At 46.7% G+C, this 23,916-nt stretch overlaps 1 protein-coding gene across 7 annotated transcripts in view; it reads right to left on the bottom strand.

The window, feature by feature from the left end:
* The window catches only part of RYR3 (ryanodine receptor 3), a 1,751,462-nt gene that overhangs the window by 688,682 nt on the left and 1,038,864 nt on the right, over positions 1-23,916 (bottom strand). For 6 of the 7 annotated variants that reach the window (XM_069638568.1, XM_069638566.1, XM_069638573.1 and 3 more), the window contains 2 exons: positions 19,884-20,024; positions 15,850-16,013 (listed from right to left, as the gene is read on the bottom strand). In XM_069638568.1, coding sequence (XP_069494669.1) covers positions 15,850-16,013; positions 19,884-20,024 — 305 coding nt within the window. Of the gene's footprint in view, positions 1-15,849; positions 16,032-19,883; positions 20,025-23,916 lie in introns of all 7 variants that reach the window. The other variant, XM_069638567.1, reaches the window with a different exon arrangement.

Below are 23,916 nucleotides of genomic sequence, written 5' to 3'. Positions count from 1 at the left end.
GAGGTCTGGAAAAGAATGATCATTTGTGCCACACGTTGGTGACTCTCTCCTCAGGAGGAAAAGCCTTCTCTTCCTGAGTGTCAAGACTGCCCCAATGAATTGGAGTTTTTGAGCTGGTAAAATTTGCGATTTCTTCAAGTTCAGGGAGAAACCTAAGCTATACAGTAATGCACAGGGTCCTCGAGATGCCTCGAAACCTGCTCCGGCAACCATGCTCAGATCAGCCAGTCATCCAAGTATGGAAACACAAATATGCCCACTCTCCTGAGGTGGGCCGCCACTACTGCCATCAGCTTGGTAAAAACCCTGGGGGCGGAGGTCAAGGTAAAAGGGAGCACTTTGAATTGGTAATATGAGTCTCTGATGAGGAACCTTAGGAATCCCTGTGGTTCCTGTGGATAGGAGTGAAAATAGGCATCCTGAAGGTCCAGTGACACCATTCAGTCTTGGAACTGCAGAGCCTGGAGAATTTCCTTCAACGTCACCATCCTGAATGTAACCTTCTGCAGGACTTTGTACAACTCCCTGTGGTCCAGAATGGGATGGCGGTCAACCCCTTTATTGGGAACCAGAAAGTATTGGGAGTACGCGCTCGAGCCTACTTCCTCGATTGGAACTGCCTCTACTGAAGGGCTCGCAGCTCTTTCAGTAGTTCCCGTGTCAGCCGCCGGGGGTCTGGGATGTGGACGTTTGTCCAGTGGTCTCATCCAAAATGTGAGGCAGTAGCTCCACTGGACCAGCTGAAGGACCCAGCTGTTGGAGGTAATTTACTTCCATTTGCCCAATAATCCAGAGATTCTCCCTCTAATTAGTGTAATATGATGAGAGACCTCAAAGAGGCTTTTGAGGCACTGTGGAAGTTGATTCTACTGTGGTCTAGCATCTTGAAGCATCTTTTGTGCTAGATGGAATTACCAATAACAATCTTGGCCCCAAATAACCGGACAGACTCAAAGAATGTGGCAAAGTACTACTTTATTATCAGCATAAAATAAAGTAGGACAATCTGGCGAACAACAAGCTGTAGTACACACACTCACAAAGGTGTGATTATACAAAGGTTTTATATCTCAATGTATGTCAGCTATGATGTCATTCTATGTGGCAAACTGTAAAAGCTGAAGGGAGGGATTGGTTAAGGTAACATACATACCTATATACCATGTACATATTAGTTATTATATTGGATGTCCCTTGTCTAGTGGGCATGCTTCGAACCACCTCTAAATACGTATAATACTGTTTATAGCAGCATAATGGCAGCGGGTTGGTCTTTGCAACATTATATAGCATGTTTCTACATAGACCCTCTGATTGGTTGGCATGCTTTCCTAACCTTGGACTTTCGGCTTGTTAGCAGCACGTAGACAAAATGGACTCCAGGTGCCAATAGTAACGTCAGACTACTCCTCACATTCCCAATTAGTCCATCATCTCTCAGCGGTCCGGCCCTAAGCCAAGGCTTCTCCTTTGTAGTTGACCTTGTAGCATGTTCTCTATTCCGAGACTTTTGAGGGAGTTTAGTTACACCGTTATCTTCATCTGGAGCTTAATGAATAGCCTTTGTTTTTGACTTCTGAATCACGTGTGAAAAGACCGCGAATTTGTCCATTCCGACCTTCGATTTACTGCTATTTGATTCAATTATGCGGGTGTCATTACTCCTCTCGGCTTCTAGAGACTTGCTCACTGTTACGCTCACCTGGTATACACAGGGATGCCACCTAGCCAGTTGATCGCTGGTGCCCTTCTCAGTGATTCCCTGGTGTGGTTCTCTATGGAAATTCCACCTGGAAATGAAGACTGTGTTTAGGACTGGATGACCAAGGTAAGTTTCCCCCCACCTCCCGTGTGATTTCAGCCCCTCCGGTTCTCTTCTCACCTTGTTGTTGAAGTTGGTGGGCTCTCAGTCCTGCTTTCTGGGCAGGGGCGCGTTGTCTTTCGTGGGCGTGTGCGGTCCAGTTACTTCACTGACAGCGGCCCAAGTAATGTCTTTCAGGTAGGTCTTATTGCGGTTTATGGTGTTGTTATTCTTGCATGCCTTTTCTCTGTTCGGTAATGTCCCTTTTTATCTCTGTTAGGTGCGCGGAGCATCCGCTTGGCGAACTGGGTAGGCTGGTCCTCGCTGGTAAATGATGATGCACAATAAGCGCTATGATGCGGTAAGTAGGCGCTTTGCGCAGCGCTGTGATGTCTTGTCTTCGCTGACCTGTGTTTTCTCTTTTTCGTAGGTCGTGGTGTGTTCCCAGCGCGGCTGGAGTTCCGGAGCTATGCCGGTGGAAAAGCAACCAGCCAGGTAAGTCTTTAAGCAATTCGTGGTTGTAATGTTTCTACTACCTCCTTTAATGATGTCTTTCTTCCTTTCTCAGGTCCTTCGATCCGGGCGGCAGAACCGTTCCAACGGAGCTGCCCAGGAGCTGCGAGCAGTGAAGGATGGAGAGTGCAGGTAGGATTCTGCTGCTAACGATGTTCTTTGTCTTTCTGCAGGTCTGGATTTTGCCAGGCTCGTGAGAAAGCTGTACACGGTGAGCGTCACGTTGCTAGTAGCAAAGTAACGCAAAGCGTGTTGTCTTGTTCGGGTGTGGTTTAAATAGCCTCTGCAAAGTAGTCCAGGTAAAGTAGTCCCTAGGCCACCACACCCAAAACACTATACCGCATAGCTTGGTTCTTAGGAATCAAGCTATGTGGATGCCTCCATGTTGGCTGAAAGCCTAAATAAAGTAGTTGCTTGTGCAGATGTATTTCAGTGGGTATGAGCCTGGCACCAAAGGCGCCAGGACTGGCCCCAAGAGGGCCTGAAAAGTGGATGCCCGGCCTTATTTGCGATCCGAGTCCTGACTCCACCTGGCCAATGGGCCTGCCAGTGGGGGTCAGTGCTGAGGGTCGTGACACTCACTTCACCTTGTATAGGCTTTTCACATCTTTAATTGTCCAATGCTTGGCTCTTACAAATGTTTTCCCCTTTACTTAAACTAAGAAAAATATGTCTTACGTACATGACTTATCCTTTTGACTCCCCTTGTGCCTTGCAATTATTCCTTTAAGTAGCATTGTTGATCCCAGGCCAATAGACTCCTCTTTATTCCTCACACAAAGCATTTTTCCATCATCTGCTGACTGCAGCCCTGGTCTGTCTCTAAAGTAGCTCAATTGGTTTCATGAGTCCAACGTCCATCTTTCTAACATGGCCACCCAAGCCACATTATGTTTTCTCCTGCAGCAAGCTTCTATATGTCTCAACTACCTTGCGTTTCTGCGTATACATTTATTAGTCAACAGGTTACTTTATCTTCTTTGCATATACAATGTCTTCATATTTGATTATACGTTTCTCTTATTACTTCAGTTACATCTTTATTCTTAAGTATTTTCATATTGTTTTCAGTATGTCTCAGTATCTTTCCTTCACAACGTCAGTCTGCCCTCATCTGACTTCTCTTATAGCTCTATAATGTCCAATGGTGTGTTCCGACATCCTTCCACCCTTTCAGTGCAAGGGTACATTTGATACGGTTGTCTGAGTGCATATATCGTCTTTCATACACTCGGTGTGGTATTGGGATGATACCTGGCATCCCACAAAGAGCTCTTCTCCTGCTGTTCCTGTATGACGGAGGTGAGGGGGCTGGAGCTAGGGATGATGTGTCTACCTGGGATCTACATTATAAAACCGAATCCCAAAAGCCTGAATTACAAAATGGCGACGCTCACTTGATCGCATTTCCAAATTCAAGCTTTTGGGATTTTTGTTGTTTGTCCCCTGCTTGGCCTTACATGTATTCAGGGATTAGCCCTGCAACCTCTGCAGCCCATAAAACCGAACTAGGGGTGCAGGGGACACCCCCGCAATCCCTGCTCCCCTTGTTCAGTATTATGAGTGTCGAGTTTTCTACCTAAATGTGCATTCAGCCATTTTATTCTCTGTATTTTGGGGTAAACCCATCTACCTGCTCCTCTACACTACTGCAGCTGAGACTGTCTCACCCCTGTAAGGAAGACATTGTATCAAGAATAGACAGACACAAGTGATCACAGTTCAAGGGTGTTTATTAAACTGAGTTTGTATGTTGGAAAAACACCTAATCTAAACCTTAAGCTAAGATGGGAGCAAGCTACGACCATCAAATGAAACATAAGGCAGTCCTGGTGGCGTTGTGTCAAAATAAAAGGGCCTACACTAAGAAAAACCTATTGCCAATCCTCACACTGATACAAAAGGGTGTGGGATAAGATTCACAAGAAAGAAAGAAATGAGAACTTAGGATGTGTAATCAGGGTTCTCCCTTCCCCACATTTTGAGCACGGCACAAGGTGGGATACTGAGCACAGCACACGCTCGAGCTTTCTCAGCACAAGACGACAGTTCTGTTCTCAGCTATCAGGAGCGTTGATGGTCAAGTCTCTTTTCTCCCAAAAGTCTCTTGCCTTCAAGGACATGATGCAAATAAATAACAAATCAAAGTTCCTTTCAAAATGAACATAGGGTGATGCCTTTCACCCCTGGGTTCCCCTCTTTTGGGGTCAGACCCACAAACAATTCTTATCAATATCAGGATCTTCAGAGATTAGCTTTCTTGCTTCCTGTGGTCTTAAATGTTCAACATAACTGAGTGCCAATGGAGACAATCCACTTCCCCTGGTCTTTCTCACTTCTTACTCAGATCTACAAACTGTTCCTAGCAGTATCAGGGCCTTTAGTGGTTAAGTCTCTTGCTTCCAAGGGCCTGATAGATTCAAAATTATCAACAAAATGTCCAACAAAAAGTTCCTTTCTAGTTGCACTTTGGGTGGCGATTCCTCGCCCTTGGGTCCCCCCTCTTCTGGGCATAGACCCCTCTCGAATATCAGCCTCCCTCCCTTCGGGTTCACTCTGGCTTATATTCAAATGGTTTATCTTTTGCATTCACTTGTTCTGATGGCTTCTCACCTCTGGATCTCCTTCCATCAGGTTCACTACGACCGGCTTTTGTAACTATATTTTCTCCTTGGCCTTCACATATCTTAATGTCTTTTTAAACAGTTCTCAGTGGACATCCCTCTGCCGGGTTCATTTTTGTCAACATGGACCTCATTACGACCTTGGCGCTAAAGGAATGAAGGGGGCTGGTACGGGACCTGCCCCCTTCATTCCGTCAAGGCCGATTACGAGGTTCCCTTTGTGGGACCCGGATCAGACGTCTGGTAAAACCAGAGGTCTTTTCCGGGTCCCGCGAGGGGAAGAGGAAGGTAACAACAGGACACTTATAATGTGCCCGTTGTTACCTCCATCCCCATTCCCATTGAGCCCTATGGGGGCTCAAATGGGAATGGGGAATGGTTCCTGCAAGGAGGAATTACCGGGTCCTCCTATGTCGGAATGACCCGGTTATTCCTTATTGCAGGTACCCGGTAATGGAGCCCGGTTTGGAGGCATACAGCTCCATGGCTACCTCCAAACTCATAATGAGGCCTCTTGGGACTTTAGACTTCGGCCCTCTTTATCTTGGCATCTCTTCGTCGGGTTCACTCTTGCCATGCAATTTCTTTTACCTTCTCTTGCTTTGGGATTCACTTCCCTTACGTACTCAAAGGTTTGTCGGTTAAAGACCTCAGACTGTACGGGGATTTTGCTAGACGGCTGTATGACCACTTTGACCTTTCTTGGCCGCTCTCCTATGGCCTTCTGGTATCAGTAGTTTAAATCAACACGGGATCAACCAGAGTCTCTCGAGTTAGCACCCAGGTGGTGCCGCTCCCCTCTGCAGCTGGTCTTTTCTAAACAATTTACCATTCTTTGAACTTTCCTCAATGTGCCACTTTGCGAATTTCATTCAACACAGTTCGGTTTCTTATTGGTTCTCCCCTCGACTCACCGGCTGTGATGAACCGCTTGGCTTTCCTTGTATCTGGAGTCAAGGCCAGTTCCACGATAGCAGGAGTCTCCCTCGGTCCTGTTATCAGCATAGGCACACCTGTGTACCATTGACATCTGCTGCAACACATTTGAGCTACTGTTCGTGGTCATACGATTCCTTCCATGAAGGTCTCACGTGTCTGGCTCGGAGAGGGCAGGGTCACTTCTCTCCTTGTTACCCTCTCGGTTCACACCTTCTTTCTCCTCCTGTTGAACTGATGTGCTGCATTAGCTCTCTCGCTGTGCATTCTGCCTTGCTCATCCTGTGCTTTTGTGCTCCACCTTTTATCCCTGTGGGGAAGGGAAAGGGCTGTCAAGTGTGTGTGATGCTGGTTAATTGCCTGCCTTTGCCCGACCCTTGTATTGGGACATGTCGGGTAAATGGCTCTGGTGTTAGTCCATTGTCTTTAGTGATGTGCGAAAGTGTTCATGTAAAGAAAGGGGGGCAGTGTTTCGGAATATCCTATGTGGTAGGATGGGGAAAAGGTGTTGCAAAAAAGGAATAGTGTGTCTTACCCGTCGTTGTACCACTTGCACTCCCTGAGGACCCCCACATACAGGTGATTCTCCCTCACTAGTCCACCCCCAGGAACTGGATCCAATAGTGATGGCCGTGTCCTGGCCACCTCGATGACAGACCCCGGGGACTAGTCAGGGAGAAACCTTCACGTTTCTCACACCCCTATTCTACCTCTACCAGGCCGTGGGAACCTGCGTTGACCCTGTGTGTCCTGGGGAATTTGTCCCCTTCTGGGGAAGATAGAGTGTGTCCTCTAACCCTGCCCTCTGGATCCAAAGGCAAAATTCTGCTATGGGGGCTCTTGCTGCAGTGATAGTGTCAGAGATTTAGATGTGAGCTATGAGTCCTTAACATTTTCTAGGGACTTGTCGTCTTTGGGGCCAAAAAGATGCTCGCCATAGAAAGCTAGGTTGAGCAATTTCATCTGAGCATTCCGGGAGAATCCTGAGCCCCTCAAATATACTGACCTGCCCAAGACTGCTGAAGTGCCGATAAAGTCTGCAGCATCCAACCCTACCTGTATCACTTCGAAGGCCATCTCCTTGCCATCAGCTACTATATCCAGGAAGCCTGCCTTTACTTTCCCCTCTGGGAGGTGATGAGCTGCCTCTGTAATTGTCCTCCAGAGGATGTGGGAACATTTGGGAAAAGCACAAGAGGCATTTATAGACTTACTTAAGTCTCATGCTTCCAGAGGCAAAGACTTTTTTTCACCAAAGCGTCAACCTTTTTCGACTCTCTGTTGGTGAGGAGGTTCGACGTTGAGGGTCTGGATGTAACCATTGCGACTGTATCATCAACCGCTCCGGGTTCGGGTGGGATGTCAGAAACTGGAGATTGCATTTGCTGGCTTATATTTCTTGGTAAGCTCTGTGTCGACTGCTGATGTCGAGCACGGATGCTGTCACAAGCCAATTACCAGGTCTGCTATAGCCGCATTGAGCAGCAAAGCACGTTCCGTTGCATGCCACGGTCAAGAATGTCAGTGAAGTCGTACTGTCACATTGGCTTTGACGGAGCGCAAAGACCACAACGACCTTCTTGACTGCCTTTCGGTATTGAATGTTTTGCTGTGCATGCGGGTTCAATTGCTGGAATTCCACATCCTGGATGTGTCCAGACCACTGACATCGTGGAGGCCTTCCACTAGTTGAAGCAACTCGGGATGATCCGCCATAAAACCAGGCAACAGATCCAAGGCCACACCTCCCATCGGCTCGGACCCAAACCACATCGGGTCGACTGCATCAAGTCGAAGTACACAGACCAAGTGTCCAGCACAAAACTTTGATATTGCAATGGGGGTCAAGGGGGTTCTTGGGCCGAGGGCGCAGCCAGCTGTTTCGGCACAGGAGGAGGTTTCTTCTTAGGGGTCTCATTTGAGGACATTCTACCCACCTTGGCGTCCTTTGTGCGAGATGGAGCGGGCACGGTTGGAACCACATCAATCATGGGTGTTGCTGCAAAAGCCTTACCATGCGAGTCCTTCTCAAAAACCTTGATCATCTGGGTTTTGAAATCCTCCCACTCCTTCCTAGATGCACCCTTCGTAGTGTATGATTTACGCCTTTCCGTCTAACGAATTGGAATAGTGTCTGCGTCTTGTTTTTTCTTGCGTGATGATGAGGAGTGGTGAGACTCGTTACGGGAGTGCAAATTCATTTTGACATCCCTCTTGATGTTTCTCGGGAGTCAGCCCCTTGGTATCATGCTTCAATAATCTTGGAATCGATTTTACAAGGGACTTAGATGGCGGTCTGCCGAGTGCCAGTTTAGCCAAGGGTTCCTTCACTGCCTTTGGGTTCATCAGCAAGCAAGAACCACATTGCTACTTGTCGTGCGCAACACCAAGATACCACACACCGTGTGTGGATCTGTGAGGGACATTTTGGAGTTGCAGTCCTTGCAGTGTTTAAACCTGAACGGCTTAGACCCTGACAGACTGACGCAGTATTGAATACTAGAATCGAGTGTGGTGATGAAGACCACTCCTACAGCCAAAGCAAAAGTATCAAGGTCATGGTAAGATGCCACACACATGTCCTGAGTGACTTGCTGAGCTTCATCCAATCCTGAACGAAACGTCTGATACTTTGCACGCAGTAAGGAGTCAAACTCTCCCAACTCTTTCCACAACTTTAGGTTTGTCGCGCCATATCAGCTTCTGTGGTCGCTTGATGCAGACCGAGGGATGCATTTTGGTAGAATATCTTGCTAGTAGCAACCAGAACTCAATCGCCCTTCCCTAGTGGGCTTTGCATGGAAGAAGACTATGATGAAGAAGCTTGGGCCTTCTCAAAAAGAGAAGCTGCCAGCACAATTGTGGAGTATGCAGGGCTGGATCAATAGACAGGGTTTCTTACCGGGAAGGCAGCTGTAGCGGATGTCTACCCTTTTAACCATTGGTGGAACCAATTCTGGTTGTTGCCAAAGCTTGGTAGCCCCTCCCACCACATCTGGCTGAAAATATATATACTAGACTTCAGTAAGGATTTGAGAGACAGCACGGAGGAGAGGACCACCTGATCTGTCTGAGGCACTTATGGTATAGAAATATCCCAGTAATGCACAGGTCCTTCAATTTTGTCATGAAAGGCTTTACCAGACATGGGCACCTCCTCTGTGTTACCTGTGGCAAAATCCATGTCTCCCTGGCCAACCCTAGACAATCCCGATGCTAGTGGTTGCAGCAGGGGGTAGAGGGCAATCCCGGGGCAGCGGAAAATTAGATAATGGCAGAGAAGTATGTGGAAAAGGCACCACAGAGTTTGATCGAGGGACGAACTGGGCCTCAGGGGCTTCAGTCTCAACAGAGGACCCTGTAAAAGCTGGAGGCTGAAGTGCGACTGGCAGGAGCACGTCCCTCATTAGGCCTTTAAGATATTGCCTTATAGTATTAGAGTGCATGAGGTCCTGAAACCTCTAAAGAAAATGGCCCTCCCTCAAAGGGTGGTGATGGGTTGTACTTGTAGACGGCCCTAGGGTCCAGGGTACTTTGGGGAACTGAAAGCAGCAATCCCTAACACTGGGAGACCAGCCCACTCTGGGCGCAAAGTCTGGATGTGGCCACTGGAAGAACAATTGTATTCTGTAACAGCATTGCGGTGACTGGGACTGCTAAAGTTAAAGTGTGACCTTGGGTGGATAGATGCACAGTACTTGCAATCCTTGTCGGTCTTTGGGAGGAGACACAATAATAGGTGCGGAGTGTGCTTCTGCATTACTTGAGGAACCAGACATAGAGCCCTTGATGGCGATGCCCCCTTTGCAAGCCTGTACAGGGATCGAAGTCTGGTACCAAATCATGTAGACTCTTGGTGTCTGTATTGGCTTCAGTAGAGGCCTTGGCAAACCCAGGTGGTGCGGTGGCTTCCCGCGATAGACTTGGGATGAGCTCTCCGAACCAGGTTTACTCCTGGAAAGGAAGTGTCTGGTTGGGGTGCCAGGACAAAAATAACTTTACCTACCTTTCTTGAAGCCACAAAATTCCTGAGATGATCGGGAGGACCGGTCCTGAAGCTCTCCTCCCAGCGGTGCTTCATCGAGGTCTGTCAAAGTGCATCATAAAGAGCACATGTATCCAAGCGATGTGTAGAAGCCCCAAGCACTCCAAATATAGAGTGTGCTGAGAAAGGCCTACGACAACCTGTACACACAGAGAAATCTGTTTTACATGGCCTTCACGCTGAAGGAACCAAGATCAGCGTGTGGAAAAGAAAAAGAATGTAAGAACAAGTTACTGCAGGGATGTGGCGAAGTGAAGAAGAGAAACTGCATCAGGTGTGCGATGATCTGGAAAAAGGGACTGATGGTTCAGAGAGTGTGGTGCAGTAATCTGGGGTGTGGCTGCGCTCCTCGCGCACAGCCAGCCTCTGCATGCACATTTTAAAAGAGGAAGTGAACGTTGCTGTGCTCAGGCTCCAGTTCCATCTCGCTCTGCAAGATCTCCCATTAGCATGAAGGAAAGGGGATGGGACATATAAGTATTAAAGGTAAAACATTGAAAACACAACTTGCATGACCATTGGAGCCCCAGGTTGGTTTTGGAGGCCTACAACCGGTGGCCGCCAAAAAGGAAACATTGAGTAACGGGTAGGTGGTGCCATTGTACTGGGGCGCCATCACTTCCGATGGGTGCAGCTAGACACCCACGCAGTGATGCAAGTAAGAACAGTGCCTCCCTGAGCCATGTGAGCATGACTTATATGTTTTCCATGTTCCATCCTGGCAACTCGATATTTTGCAAGGTAAAAACCCAGAAGAGGACAGAGCATTCATTAGATTCCCGCTTCCCAGCTGTAGTTTAGTGCCTCTCTAGCGTTCAACTCCGGCCTGAGGGAGGCCATGATAACAGGAAGCTTCTTGGCATAAAGTTCATTTCAATTCGTGCCTTAGCTCCTCTGCGCTACTTACTTGCTTGCTTTACTGCTCTTTCCCTGTTCTTCAATCCCCCACCAGCAAAGCCTGCCTTGCTGATGTAAACTGCTTTGGAATGAACAGAGAAGGGCGCTATTTTGGGGCTTGAATCAATGCGCCAATGTTAACAGACTAAACTGACATGCAAGAGCATGGACTAATGCAGTTGCAGCGACACTGAGTGTGGTTAGTCTGGAACCTGAAGTCAAGTGTACATTCTATGGGAACACAAACGTTGCACACATAGTTGATCCTACTAAACCGTATAATTGGCGTACATAAAAGCAAAGGGTGAGCTTTCCTTGCCATATTAACATGCAATCTCTAACAAGATGTTTAAGATAGATTTGGCATATGGGTATGGCTCTCTCTGAACAAGCTAAACAGAAGGTGTAGAGAAGGGATAAACGAGAGAGCATCACAGGTTCATGTCTAGCAGGGATACTGATCTCCCTCTGGTCCTCCGTCTCGTTTCTGTACCGCAGTTACAGGGTTACAGAGCCCAGCTAACTGCTTCGGCCCAAATAGAATGCCCCAGGGATATAGCCCCATCACATTTCCTGACCCCCAAACAGTCTCAGCGATATAGTGACTAGCACGTTTGTTCGCCATATTACACAGCCAAGGAATCAAAAATGACTAATAACTATATATACTAGCAGAAGCACACGTTCTTTGAACGGGTTCTGCAGAAAGATATGATAACACTGATCCTATAGGTTGCCATTCCGATTCACCTATAGCTTGATGTGCTTTGCACCCTGAAGTAAACTGCATTGAGAATGGGTGCTTGTAAATGGCTGACATAGCCCGGAGCAGATGTTGGGGTGGGGGGGCGGAGCGAGAGTTGGTGTGCTGCGCCATAATACTGGGACCTTCTGTGCTCTCTCACCACCTGTCGCCTCACCCTGGAATGGTGAAGTTCATTGCAGTGCATTGCAGTGAACATATCTTGGAAACCGTGCATCCTAGGGCCTGGACCTGAGTTTTGTTCCTCGTGTCGGGACTGGTCCTTCTACGACCACATTGATGTTTCGCCGATTTCAGTCAACCGTCTCATGTGTGAAGGTGCTGAACTCCTGGGAAAGGAGTGGGGTGTCTAAATGGTATGTAGCTAGAAATGTCCGGAGAGTCCTAACAGTCAACTTTGCTAAATTTGGTGCAGATTGGTGAAACAGAGTGGAATTATATAAGGAACAAAGCTTCGCCACAAATCCCACCACAAACAAATGTTGACTTTTATATATATATAGATATATGTACACGTGTAACACCCAACACAGGAATTAGGTTTTGGTTGGGTTTGGGGAAATACAAATCAGCTTGGATTTGTTTTGGACCATTGTCTCCCAGTCCTTGTCTGCCTACTTGGGTACAAACAGCCACTCACAGTCTCTGGGTAGTATTTGCCTCACGCGTCCTTCTTTGCCTTCACTATGTATTTCTAGGACTGCACAGGCTTTGGTCCACCTGGACACTCCAACCAGTTTCCACCACATGGTAACATTATGTTCTGCAACTGGGGTCAGACAACTGCATAAATGTTAAGGCCACAAGTGTTATCAGGCTTCCCCAGCAAGTAATCTCACTTTGTAGACTTTAAGTATAACCTCAGGCCTCTCCCTACTGATGGCCCATCTGAAGATACATCAAAGTTCCTTACACCTTTCTTTGTTTTCTCCCTCCAGTTCCCCCTTTTCTTTTTCTCTCCTGTTTTCCTTCACATCTTTTCTGTTCTTTTATCTATCCTGTCTTTTTCTTGCCCTTTCCCTCTCTTTGTGCTCTCTGTCCCCTTATGCTCCACCAGACATGTGGATCGTCACCACCTCTCTTACATTCTCTGTTTTACCTCATCTTCTCGTTCTCTGCTTCACCTCTGCTACTCCGTTCTCTATCTTCTTTACCTCCTCTTCTCACTATCTATCCCCTCATCATCTCCTTGCTTTTCTGCCACTTTTCCTCTACCTCTCCCCTGCTTCTTCCATTCTTCTTGTTTTCTCCTACCACCTCACTGCTCTGCCACACTCTTCTTCTCTGCCTCTTTCTCCTCTTCTCCTCTTCACCTGTTTGCCGCTTTGCAATTTCTGATGACACAACTGGCTTCCCCGTAAATAGTGCTGCTTGGCTGGTTTATACAGTGGTGTGTTCGGGTTCATGTATGACCCAAGTCTCAGCGTGTCTGTGGATTGCTCAAGGAGTATGTGGACTACTAATTCCGCATGTGTTTGGCATTCAGTAGTTGACAGCCCCTCGGCTCCAAATGATGAGTTCATAAAGTGCATATCTGCCATTTTGGAATCAAGCTGACTGCATCTTTCATGGCAGCCATTGTATCAAAAGTCCGCCTGGTCGTTTCTCCACACTCTTCCTTTGGCGCCACTCAAACCCCTCTCAGACGGCTGCTAAACCATAAGGACTGGCACAATCGGGGCCCTAGACTCATTTCGCAAGTTGGCCATGGAAACTCACTATGAATTTAATGTGGCTCACAAATGTGGTCTGCTTCATAGCTTGTTCTGCAAGTTCAAACTTGCAATTGTTTTTAATAGACAATATCACTTTCTCCATGTTATTGGAAGTTCCTATAAGAACAAGGGAAGAGATGGAATGAGGGATCCAGCATGTAACGCCCCTCGTACCTGCATCACCCCTTCACCCAGTTCACCCCACCAGCATCTCCTAGCCTCTTACATGTTACTGTCAAGCTCTTAAACACAGTCTCGTGGATATCACTGCCATCAGGCTTCTTAGCCCTAAATAAAAGGTAGCATCAGGGATATAGCACATAGCATGCTGCTTAGCCCCCAATGTAGTCTCAGGAATTAAACACCAGCCACTTTACTCACATTCTCAGGAATGTAACGCCCATCACAGTTCACGATAATACACCTCTAAACACAAGCTCAGGCACATAGTGCCCAGCACACTCCTTGGCAGGTTTAAGTTTATAACACCTAGCTTGCTATTTGTAAACTCACAGGGCTAGAGTGCCTACCTCATTATGTTTGCTCACGTTTGCAGCCCATCGCAGATCCTCACCCGGGGGATGGGTTTGCCTCCCTTGGAAAATGCTCGAGTATGCAACTTCTTTCTCACTAGCTCTCTTAGGCCAGTCAGCTATATCAGGTCTCTCAGATCTCAGGGTCTTCTGGTCCCTCCCCCTTTGGCTCCCCTCCATCTCCCCTCTTGGTGTTGTATCTGCCACCAGCTTCACCACAATTGCTTTGGTGACTTATACTTTTATATAGGTATCCATGTGGCTAAGTGCTACAAACAAGGTCTGGTGTTTGGTGGGCCCAGTTGATCCTGTCCCACCTTCACCTTGTGTTGCAGAACATCAAATGGCTTTCAGCCATTTTGAGTCAGGCGAAAATCGTGCCTCCTTCAACCCTGCTCTGTATTTGCTCTCAGCTGTACGCCAGCGGTGTCAGCATCTCTGGTGGCTCTAAGCCTCCCAAAACAATGCCTCTGAGAGGCTTCCAAATTGAAATAGCACGCAGGAATGAGGGGTAAAGTGTCCCGCTCCAGATCCTTCTTCAGTGGTCTTGTCATGTGAAAGATGGGCCCCATGGCATTCGACACCTGCAAATTAGTATGCCTCCCCAATAGAACCATAACTCTGGTTCAAGTTCTCTTCCTGGGGATCAAAGATGGCTTCATGAATAACTGGTGAACTGGGCCAGGAGTGAGGGGAAAAGAATCCACCATTTCTTCAGTTAAGCAGATATCTCTACTCAGCTGATCAAGGGGAAATGTGACCTGGGGGGATGATTCAGGATACCAGCCCTAGCAGCCTCCAAGTAGCTTAAAGCTCTGTTCCAAGTGCTCTTCTAGGGCAAAGGTTTCCAGCTTCCCAAAGTCCTCCTCAGCTTCTGGTATGCAGTCAGGACCCTGATTTTGTCACAGCTCATACCTGTGTAGCCCAGCCATCTATCCAAGCATAGGCATGATTTAAAAATAACATAATAAATAACATGACTGCCTAAATCAAAAGTACTGTAGGCAGGTTATTCTCTCTGGTTTCATGATTTATATGCAGTAGAGTTATTTTCTGCAGACAGGGAAGTATAATACTCTATCAAACATGCTCCTCTCTTCAGATTTTGTGATGAAGAATTTGAAAGTGTAAGAATTCAAGTAGAATAACATGCTTTGGAGGCCTTTTATTTTAGTAATACTACTACCTAGTATTTGCCCATTCTGTTAACTCAATGGCCTACACTTAAATCCATTATATACTCATCACATGTTAATTGCCTAATATGTGCCTGCCCTGCCCAGGCGTTTTGGCTTGCTCAATTTTCCTAAGACAACAATCTTGATTGATTATTTTGATTTTCTGTGCTTCTGTCTGTGCTGCAATATGTCTTCTTGTGGGGAACTGTAGAGGTTTACTGGACGATAATGCGACAACTCTCTCGGACGTCGAATTTACCCAATCATTTCCATTGTCACTGTCAAATATCAGAGAAAAACTTTAGTTTTAACAAACCTACAAAAAATCATCTAGTGTTGAGCTCTGGTGGGTTTTGAATCTTATGCTCTCACACTTGGGACTCCTCAACGACAACCTTCAAGGATGATGACGTACACAAATCTCTATTCTAGTCAGAAAGTTGATTACTTGACTTCTAATTGTCGTTAATTGCTGCATACAGAATTGATCTCCAACTGCTGCCCCCAGCTTATTGTCATGGACTGTAGCTGTGCTCTTCATGTGCCAAAAATACCTGATCTTTCATTAACCAGTGCTCTCTCTTCTGGGTCAATTTGGGAATGCTTCTCACCAGAGTGACCACTGTACACCTAGTCTATAGTTCCCTTCCTGCCATACTGTTGGGATATCATCCCCTTTCCATTAAGAAGAGTACGGTGTGAAGGGAATCAGACATAGGAATATTTAAAGGATTTATATTAAAGGCAGTTTCTAAGATCCTATGCTGCCTGACAGAGCTTTACATGCAGTATTCAAAACTATGCCTCTCCTCCAGAGATTTGATGCACATCTGCAGACACTCACTTGGCCGTGTTGATAGGTTTCGGGTCAAAGTTCCCTTCGGCATCCACAGATGTTTGCTTTTCCAGAGTTGCCCTAATCCTGGTATCCAGATAGTCAGGTGGCAAAGCCCCAGATATAGCACTGAGACAGGGCATGGCCATTTTGAAGAGTTCTGAATCGTACTTCTGCAGGAGAGATAGGAACTGGTTGGAAAGCCCAATGAGAGAGACATGCAAAATGTTAGTACTGGCCAAACTGCAGCAGCGTTAGGAGAAGCCATTAAACAGATTCTGGCAAGCAAGCACACATTGCAAATCAAACCAACCAATTAAAACGGCATGCCTAGTCAAAAGGTTATAACGTTGTTCCTGATTGCAGTTGCTTAGGGTGTCCCGTGTACTCAATTTTGCAAATCTTTCCCATCTACAAATATGCCAAACAGTACTTCCAATGAGAATTTATTTTATAAAACCATATTGTAGATTGGTAATGTTGTTATCTTTTTTGTATTAAACATTCAGGGAATAGACAAAAGATAAAGAATGAAAGCAAGACAGTAGCTTTCTTCTAGCTGTGCATGATTGTGTTCATGTATATTTTACTTTCAGATATCGTTGAGTACTTATGCATTCAGACAATATTTCACCTACGTGGAAAACAGTGTGTTTGTGTGCATGATGGATCATGAAGTATGTCCTAATAAAAGTGTTATGTGACATGGTTATACATTCAGTGGTTGTGTAATGGGACAAGCAAATTGGCACAATTGGTTTTTGATGGTATAGGACTACTGGGCAATAACTGTTGGGGTTTGATAACTGGCAAGACAACAATCTAATGGGATATGGTTACTGGTGCAATAATTGATGGGACTTGACTACTGGCCCAATAACTCTCTAATGGTTCATGTTTACTGGTGCACCAACTCTATGATGGAACATGGTTACTGATGAAATTCTGTCTGATGGGGCATGATTACTGGCATAATATCCCACTGACAGGATATAGATAGTGATGAAATACTGGCTGGTGAGACATGATTACTGGCACAATAACTCTCTGATGAGATATAGTTACTGATGCAATACTGTCTGACGTGTTATAATTACGGGTGCAATAACTCTCCGATGCAGCATAGCTAATGGTGCAATAACTGCCTGAGGGGACTTAATTGCTGGCATAATGAGTGATGGAGCAATAACCGTATGTTGAGGTGTGATTACAAGAACAATACTCATTGGTGGGACATTGTTTCTGGTGCAATAATTGTCTAAGATAGCCTTATAGACTGAGGGAGGGTTTGTCTCAGGCTCATGTTGGGTAAGAGTCATTATCCCAAGCAATACGAACCCCTCCCTAGGTCCATCGAGAGTTTAGCACATGATGGCAGTAGCAACACATGTTTTGGAGTTTTTGTGGTGAATTAAAAAATGGTAAAATGGTGCTATAAGAGCAAGTAAAGTAAACAGACACACTGAGTTAGTAAATTAAATGTGGCTATATTTTGTAGTATTTAAATAACATGGTTGTGTTCATATGTTAATCAGTTAAATTGCAACTTGGTTGAACTGTAATAGGTTTAGCATGAGATTTCATTAGGTGTCATGGAAAAGTGATAAATAAACTGTTGCAGCAAATAGGGCCCTCCCAGAGAGGAAGTGTGTTGTTGAAACAAAAGCTTGCCTGGAAATTGCATTGTTGTTTCCGTATCTGCTTCATTACGAGAGTGGCGGAATGGGCAAAAGGATGCGGACCCGTTAACACCATTCCACCACAGTACGAGGTCCCTTAGAGGCACCTGCTCGGCACGTCTGGTTTTACCAGACGTGCCGAGCGGGTCCCACGAGGGGAAGAGGGAGCTAACAACGGGCCGGTCGTAATCGGCCCGTTGTTAGCTCCCTCCTCCATTTCCATTCAGCCCTATGGGGGCTGAAATGGGAATGCGGAAGTTCCGGGCCCGGGTTCCTGGAGGGAGGAATTACTGGGCCCTCCAAACTCGGAATGGCCCGGTAATTCCCCATTCTGGGAACCCGGACCCAGACCCGGACCCGGACCCGATTTTGGCGGCAGCCATGCCGCCAATAGCGGCATGGCTACCGCCAAAATCGTAATGAGGCCCATAATGTTCAATACTGATAGTTATTCACTGCACTCTAAACATTCTGAGGGAAGGTTAATAATGATGTCCATGTGCTAATGGGACGTCATTATCGGCACAATAATTCTCTGATGAGACAGGGTTACTGGTGCAATAACTGACCAATTAGGTGTGGTTACTATCACAATTGATGGGACTTAGTTACTGCAGAAATGTCCTGCTTACTAATGACTCACTCAGTAACTGCCTAAACGTGGTATGGTGACGGGCACGGAACTGTCTGGTGTGGCCTTCATCAAACCTGCCGGCGAGGCTCCTGGTTACCCAGAACAGGGCTGTCTGATGTATTTGCAGCAAGGAGAAAGCATTGCGGAGGCCTGCAGTGCAGGTCACATTAGCTATCCAAGGATGTAATTTAATTGGGTTCCACGTGATAATGTCCCTGCAAAAATGTTGCTATGCAAAAAACTTGCCGTAAATTTTTTTGTGGAGACACTATTACATGGAACATGCGCGGGACACCCCTGCAACACCCAAAACCTATATTTTTTAAAGGGACCGGGGGACACCTCTGCAACCCCTGCCCCGTCCCTATATATGGTCACCTATATAATGTTGTCACAAACTTTTCCCGGTGACATTATATACGACAACCAAATATAGAGACATTATTACCTGACACCTTTAATTGGGGTTACCTATTGAACGATGCTACATCGTCCATCCAGACAACATCAAAGGGACATTCTGGACTCATAATTGTTGATCATTCTTGATGATGTGGGTGTGACTTAAAGAACTCTAAGTGTTCTTTTCAGTAGACAGGTCAGATATTTAAACATTGTATTGTCTACTCTCAGGATGACTATAGCTCTTTGCTTCACCACAAGAAGAGCGTCCTTCATATTACAGTGACACACACCTAGAATTCAGTGACAACAGCGGGATCTGAAGTGCTAAATAAAAAACATTTTTTTATGATTATTATTAAGGATAATAATTAGAAATATGTTACTTTGTGTTATTATTCTGGTGGAAATGAATTCATTGGTTGAGCTTTGGCCTTGGGTTTATTATTTGCTATATATGATTTGGTGTGCTTAAGAAATCCATTTGTTTTTGGTACCTTTCTCAGGAAATGCTCAGCTGGAAGGGAAGATGCACACCCTCGTTACCAAAACAATTCGTAGTACATAGAGGACGCCTTGAGAGTCACTTTGGAGTGTGGTTTCGGGAGACCATTAAGGCGCTCTTTTGACCTAATCATCAAGGTCGAGGTCCTTTATGTATGTCATCAAAATGCAAATATATTATATGAACATAATACATGGGTTTCCCTTTTTTACAATGACACGATTTATGGAAGAATTTGGTTTCCGAGTACTGTCATTTGGCAATAACACACTTCATGTACTGCTTTAGTTCAGTATAGTTTCGATAATGTTGCAACATTTTAAAGTAGCAAAGTGGCATAAAGAAAAAAAAGTGCGAATTTTCAATTAAAAAGTATACTATATTTACACCTTTTGAAAAGGAGACAGGCTATATTTCACAAGTTTTGCATCACACCATGGTATATGGCCGATACGTGTGCGTGTGCGATGTCATTCCTGTCAATTGCACGCTTTGAAACCTTTGGGAAGCATGAAATACACCCCACAAATGATGTGATCTTGTGTTGTTGCGATTGCTTTTTGATGCTTGCAACCATCGTGTTTGCTTCTGAGTGAATGGGGCTTTTCATGCGACCAGGTTCTGGCGAGGTCTGGGAGAGTCTGCCATGCATCCATGCAGAGGGAACTCACCGGAGTCAGTACTCAAGGGACAAAAAGTTCAAATCATAACCTCGTGTAACTCAACCATTGGGCTGGATTGCAAAACATGTTCAGAGTCATGCGCAGGGAGGCGGTGCAAGCTTGCATAGCGGTTTGCAGGCCTTAAGGAGGAAATGTAATACCTTATGAGAGAGGGAATCAAAAATACCCCAGAAAAGTTTCTCGGTCAGATGGAGCTCTTCTTCAGAAGCCACACCGTAGCTCGCCGAGCCTGAGGGCAGGCAGTAGTACTTCCAGCACTGCTCATAGTGATTGGTCAGGAGCTGCAGGTTTGGAAAAGAGACGTCATGACATTGCAATCGACATAGGATACAACTCACTTCCCAACAACAGTGAAACAGAAGATGAGTCCCCACATTGAGCAAACAATGTCAAACATTGACCGGCTTACCTTCAGTTGCCTACAAGTACAGCAGACTCAACCCTCACATGCTAACACTTACCCCCTTCATGCCTCTAGTTCCTTCAAATCATTGCCAAGCCCCACTTCTGTATTGCGTATTTTTAAACATATCTGTATAGTTTAGGTAGCTCAGTAGTTTGAGTACCTGCTGTTGAAAGTTGTGTATTGCAGGTAGAACACAAGTGAAAAGCCTTGCACAGCAGACTCAACTTTTCACAGTTCAAAAATCAATTAATGGTGTATCAATGGGATGGCTAACAATCACACTCACTGTTTAGGTGCCAAAAGATTATTTAGATAGCGGTGGTGTATGCCATTAAATGATAAATTATAAGTTACTTACCATAGTGACTAACGTACTCCTAGTCCATAGTCCACTTTCCACCATACTGTATGGGAGTCCCTTGCTAGGGATGTGAAACTGAACCTTTTTTCACCAGAAACAAATGGTCTTCCCCTTTAAATTTAGATGCACGCAGGGGTGCAGCCCCAAGAGCATGTGCTCCCCAGACTCCACCCAACGGGGCCACTCCTCAGTTCCCTTTAACGTACCGGCTATGTTACAATGCCTAATGACAAAGGTTTTTTAAGGGGTAGAATGGTGGGACGTATGGAGGAAAGGGGACTATGGACTAGGAGTACGTTAGTCATTACGATGACTAACTTATAATTACTCCTTCGTCCTGTCCCCTTTCCTCCATACTCCATGGGCGAATATAACAGAATGCAGCCGTGGAGGCATGGGGGGGCGGGTTCCCCCTCTAGGAAAACAGGTTTCTTAAAACTGCCTGGCCAAATGCTGTGTCTGATCTGGCGCTCGAGTCCAAGCAATAGTGCTTGCAAAAGGCCGATGGAGAGGCCCAAGTAGCCATCTTTCTGAATGTCTGCTAGGGCACATGCCTTTGGAAAGCCACGGCTGTGGCCTTGGATCTGATCGCATGGGCATGCATCTGCTGGGAAGGTCATGTGCTGCCACTCATAAGCATCTTTCATGGCCATCAGCATCCACCTTGCAAATGACACTTTGAATGCTTGGCTGCCTGGTTTTGACCCACCAAAAGTGACAAAGAGGGCATCAGAGTTACAGAAGGTTTTAGGCCTGTCTAGGTAGAATCTCAGGGCACGTCTGAGATCCAGACAGAGGCCCTCATTCCGAGTATGGTGGTAGTCATGGCGCTATTTGCGCCATGACTGCCTCCCATACCGGTACCGACTCCGGTTTGGTACAATGGGGACTTACCGGTCCATTCTGACCTTGGAGGGACTGGTAAATCCCCATTTACCAAACCATTCCCATTGGGAATGGGGAGGGCCCAAATAACGAGCCGGCGTATGCCAAGCCGTTATTTGCGCACAGGTCCCTTAACGGATACCGTCCTTAACACCTGGTCAGACCAGGTGTTAAGGAAAGGACCCGCTAAGGGACCTCGTAGTAGGGCGGTAAGGGATTACCGGCACTCGTCTCCTTACCTGTGCCCGGTATCCCTTACCGCCCTACTTGGAAGGAGGGTCGGTGAAACACCTTTGCTGCCTCATCCTTCGGATTTGGGAAGAAGGTTGGAAGTACTATCTCCTCGTTAAGGTGAAAGGATGAAACAACCTTTAAGAGGAATGAAGGGTGCGTCCTAAGCACAACCTTGTCCTGGTGGAATGTGATATATGGCTCAGATGCTACCAGGGCCTGGATCTCACTAATCCTGCATGTTGAAGTGAGTCCGACCAGAAGTGCAGTCTTGATGGTGACAAGCCTGATGTCCACTGATGCCATGGGCTCCAAAGGCTTGTGGGCCAGGGCGGCCAGCACCACGTTGAGGTCCCAGGCTGGTTGTGGTCGCTTGACTGAAGGATACAATCTGGTCATGCCTGCTAGGTGTTTTTTGACCACTGGATTGGAGGAGGAAAAGAGGTTATCTCCGGAGTTTCTATAAGTCCAATGACCACCAGATAAGTACAGCAGGTGTCAACCTGTACACCTGAATGAGCTAAGTGCACTGAGAAAGACATCAGATTGTCTAGTGTGCATGCTAGAGGGTCTATCTCATTTGCCTGGGCCCAGTGACAGAACCTGGTCCATTTGCTTTTGTATTGGCTTCTTGTGGCACTGCTTCTGGCCCCTTGAATGATGTCCAAGTTCTCCTGTGACAACTGCAGATGTGTTAAGGTGACATGCTAAGGAACCAAGCTGCTAGGGCTGACTTCTCTGGTGTGGGATGTCTCGCGGTGCCACCCTGCTAGGATAAGAGTGGGGCTGATCCCACTGGGAGGAGGACTGGAGGCTGACCCGACAACCGGAGGAGCTCGGAGAGCCAAGGTCTGGCTGGCCACCGTGGCACAATCAAGATGAGGCAAAGACGCTGCGACTCTATGACCTTGCAGATGACCCTGTGTATCAAAAGGGTCGGAGGGAAAGCATATGCCCACATGTCGTTCCACTGAATCTGCAATACGTCCTCCAGTGAGCCTCTGCCCTGTCTCTTCCAGGAAGCATACTGGTCGCACCAACTGTTGCTCCCGGTGTTGAAAAGGTCCACCTGAGGACAGCCCCACCTGTTGAAGATCTCACTCAGGATATACTCGCTCAACTGCCATTTGTAGTTGTCAACCCCCTACCTGCTGCGTCTGTCTGCCTCCAGGTTGGACTCTCACGGGAGGCGGACGGCTGAAAGGTAAATGTTGTGCGACAGTGTCCTCTCCCATATGTCGATGGACAACCTGCAGAGAGGAGGAGACATGGTACCCCCTGTTTGTTAAAGTAATACATGCAGGTGGAGCTGTCTGTCTGAAAGCAGACTGATTTGTTGCAGATAATAGGGAGGAAAACTTGGAGGGCCAGCCAGATGGCTATCATCTCGAGCCAATTGATGTGCTCTAGCTGTTCCTGCTTTGACCAAAGTCCATGAACACTGTGACTGCCAGAATGGCCTGCCCACTAAGAGGTTGGCCTCTGTTTTCCACCACCAGCGATCCTGGTGAAAGTGCTGTGATATGTTGACAAGGACTGCTTGGGAGCCCGTCTCATGATTCCAAGAGGCTGAGAAGTGGAGCTGCAGCCTCATCATTTTGAGTCTCATGTGAGGCACCACAAGGAGGCATGCCGCCATTATCCCGAGCAGGTGTTGATACCACCATGCCAAAGCCACTGGCCTGCTGAGGAAATGACCTGTGGCAGACCTGATTGCATTGATCTTGTCCTGGGAGGGGAAGATCCTCTCCGCCCCTGTATCCCAAATCAGGCCCAAAAATGTTAAGGATTGAGTGGGAAGTAATTGCGATTTCTTGAGGTTGATGGAGAACCCCAATTCATATAGTGCATGAATGAGACTGGTCAGAGTGCGCTGGACTCCCTCGGGAGTCTCCGCGCAAACTAGCCAGTCGTCGAGGTATGGATAAAGGTGGTGGCCTTCTGCTCTGAGCAGGGCTGCCACAGCATTAATTAACCTTGTAAAGACCCTCGGGCCGAATTGAGGCCAAATGGGAGAACCTTGTATTGGAAATGAAAGCCCATGATCCTGAACCAGAGGAAGGAATGATGGGGCTCTCAAATCGGGACGTGCAGGTAAGCATCTTTCAGATCAAGGGAGCACATCCAGTCTGCCCCGCACAGTGTCTCCGCTATCAGTGCTGGTGTAACCATATTGAACTTTTGAAGGGCTAGGGAAAGGTTCAAGGTTGACAGGTCCAGTACAGCTCCCAGGCCAGCCTGGTTCTTTTTCTATATGGCAAAGATACGGGAATATAAGCCCACGCTAAAT

This window comes from Ambystoma mexicanum, chromosome 14, assembly GCF_040938575.1.
Source record: "Ambystoma mexicanum isolate Mex_15411 chromosome 14, UKY_AmexF1_1, whole genome shotgun sequence".
NCBI lineage: Eukaryota > Metazoa > Chordata > Amphibia > Caudata > Ambystomatidae > Ambystoma > Ambystoma mexicanum.
This window is presented reverse-complemented; position numbering and strand designations above follow the sequence as displayed.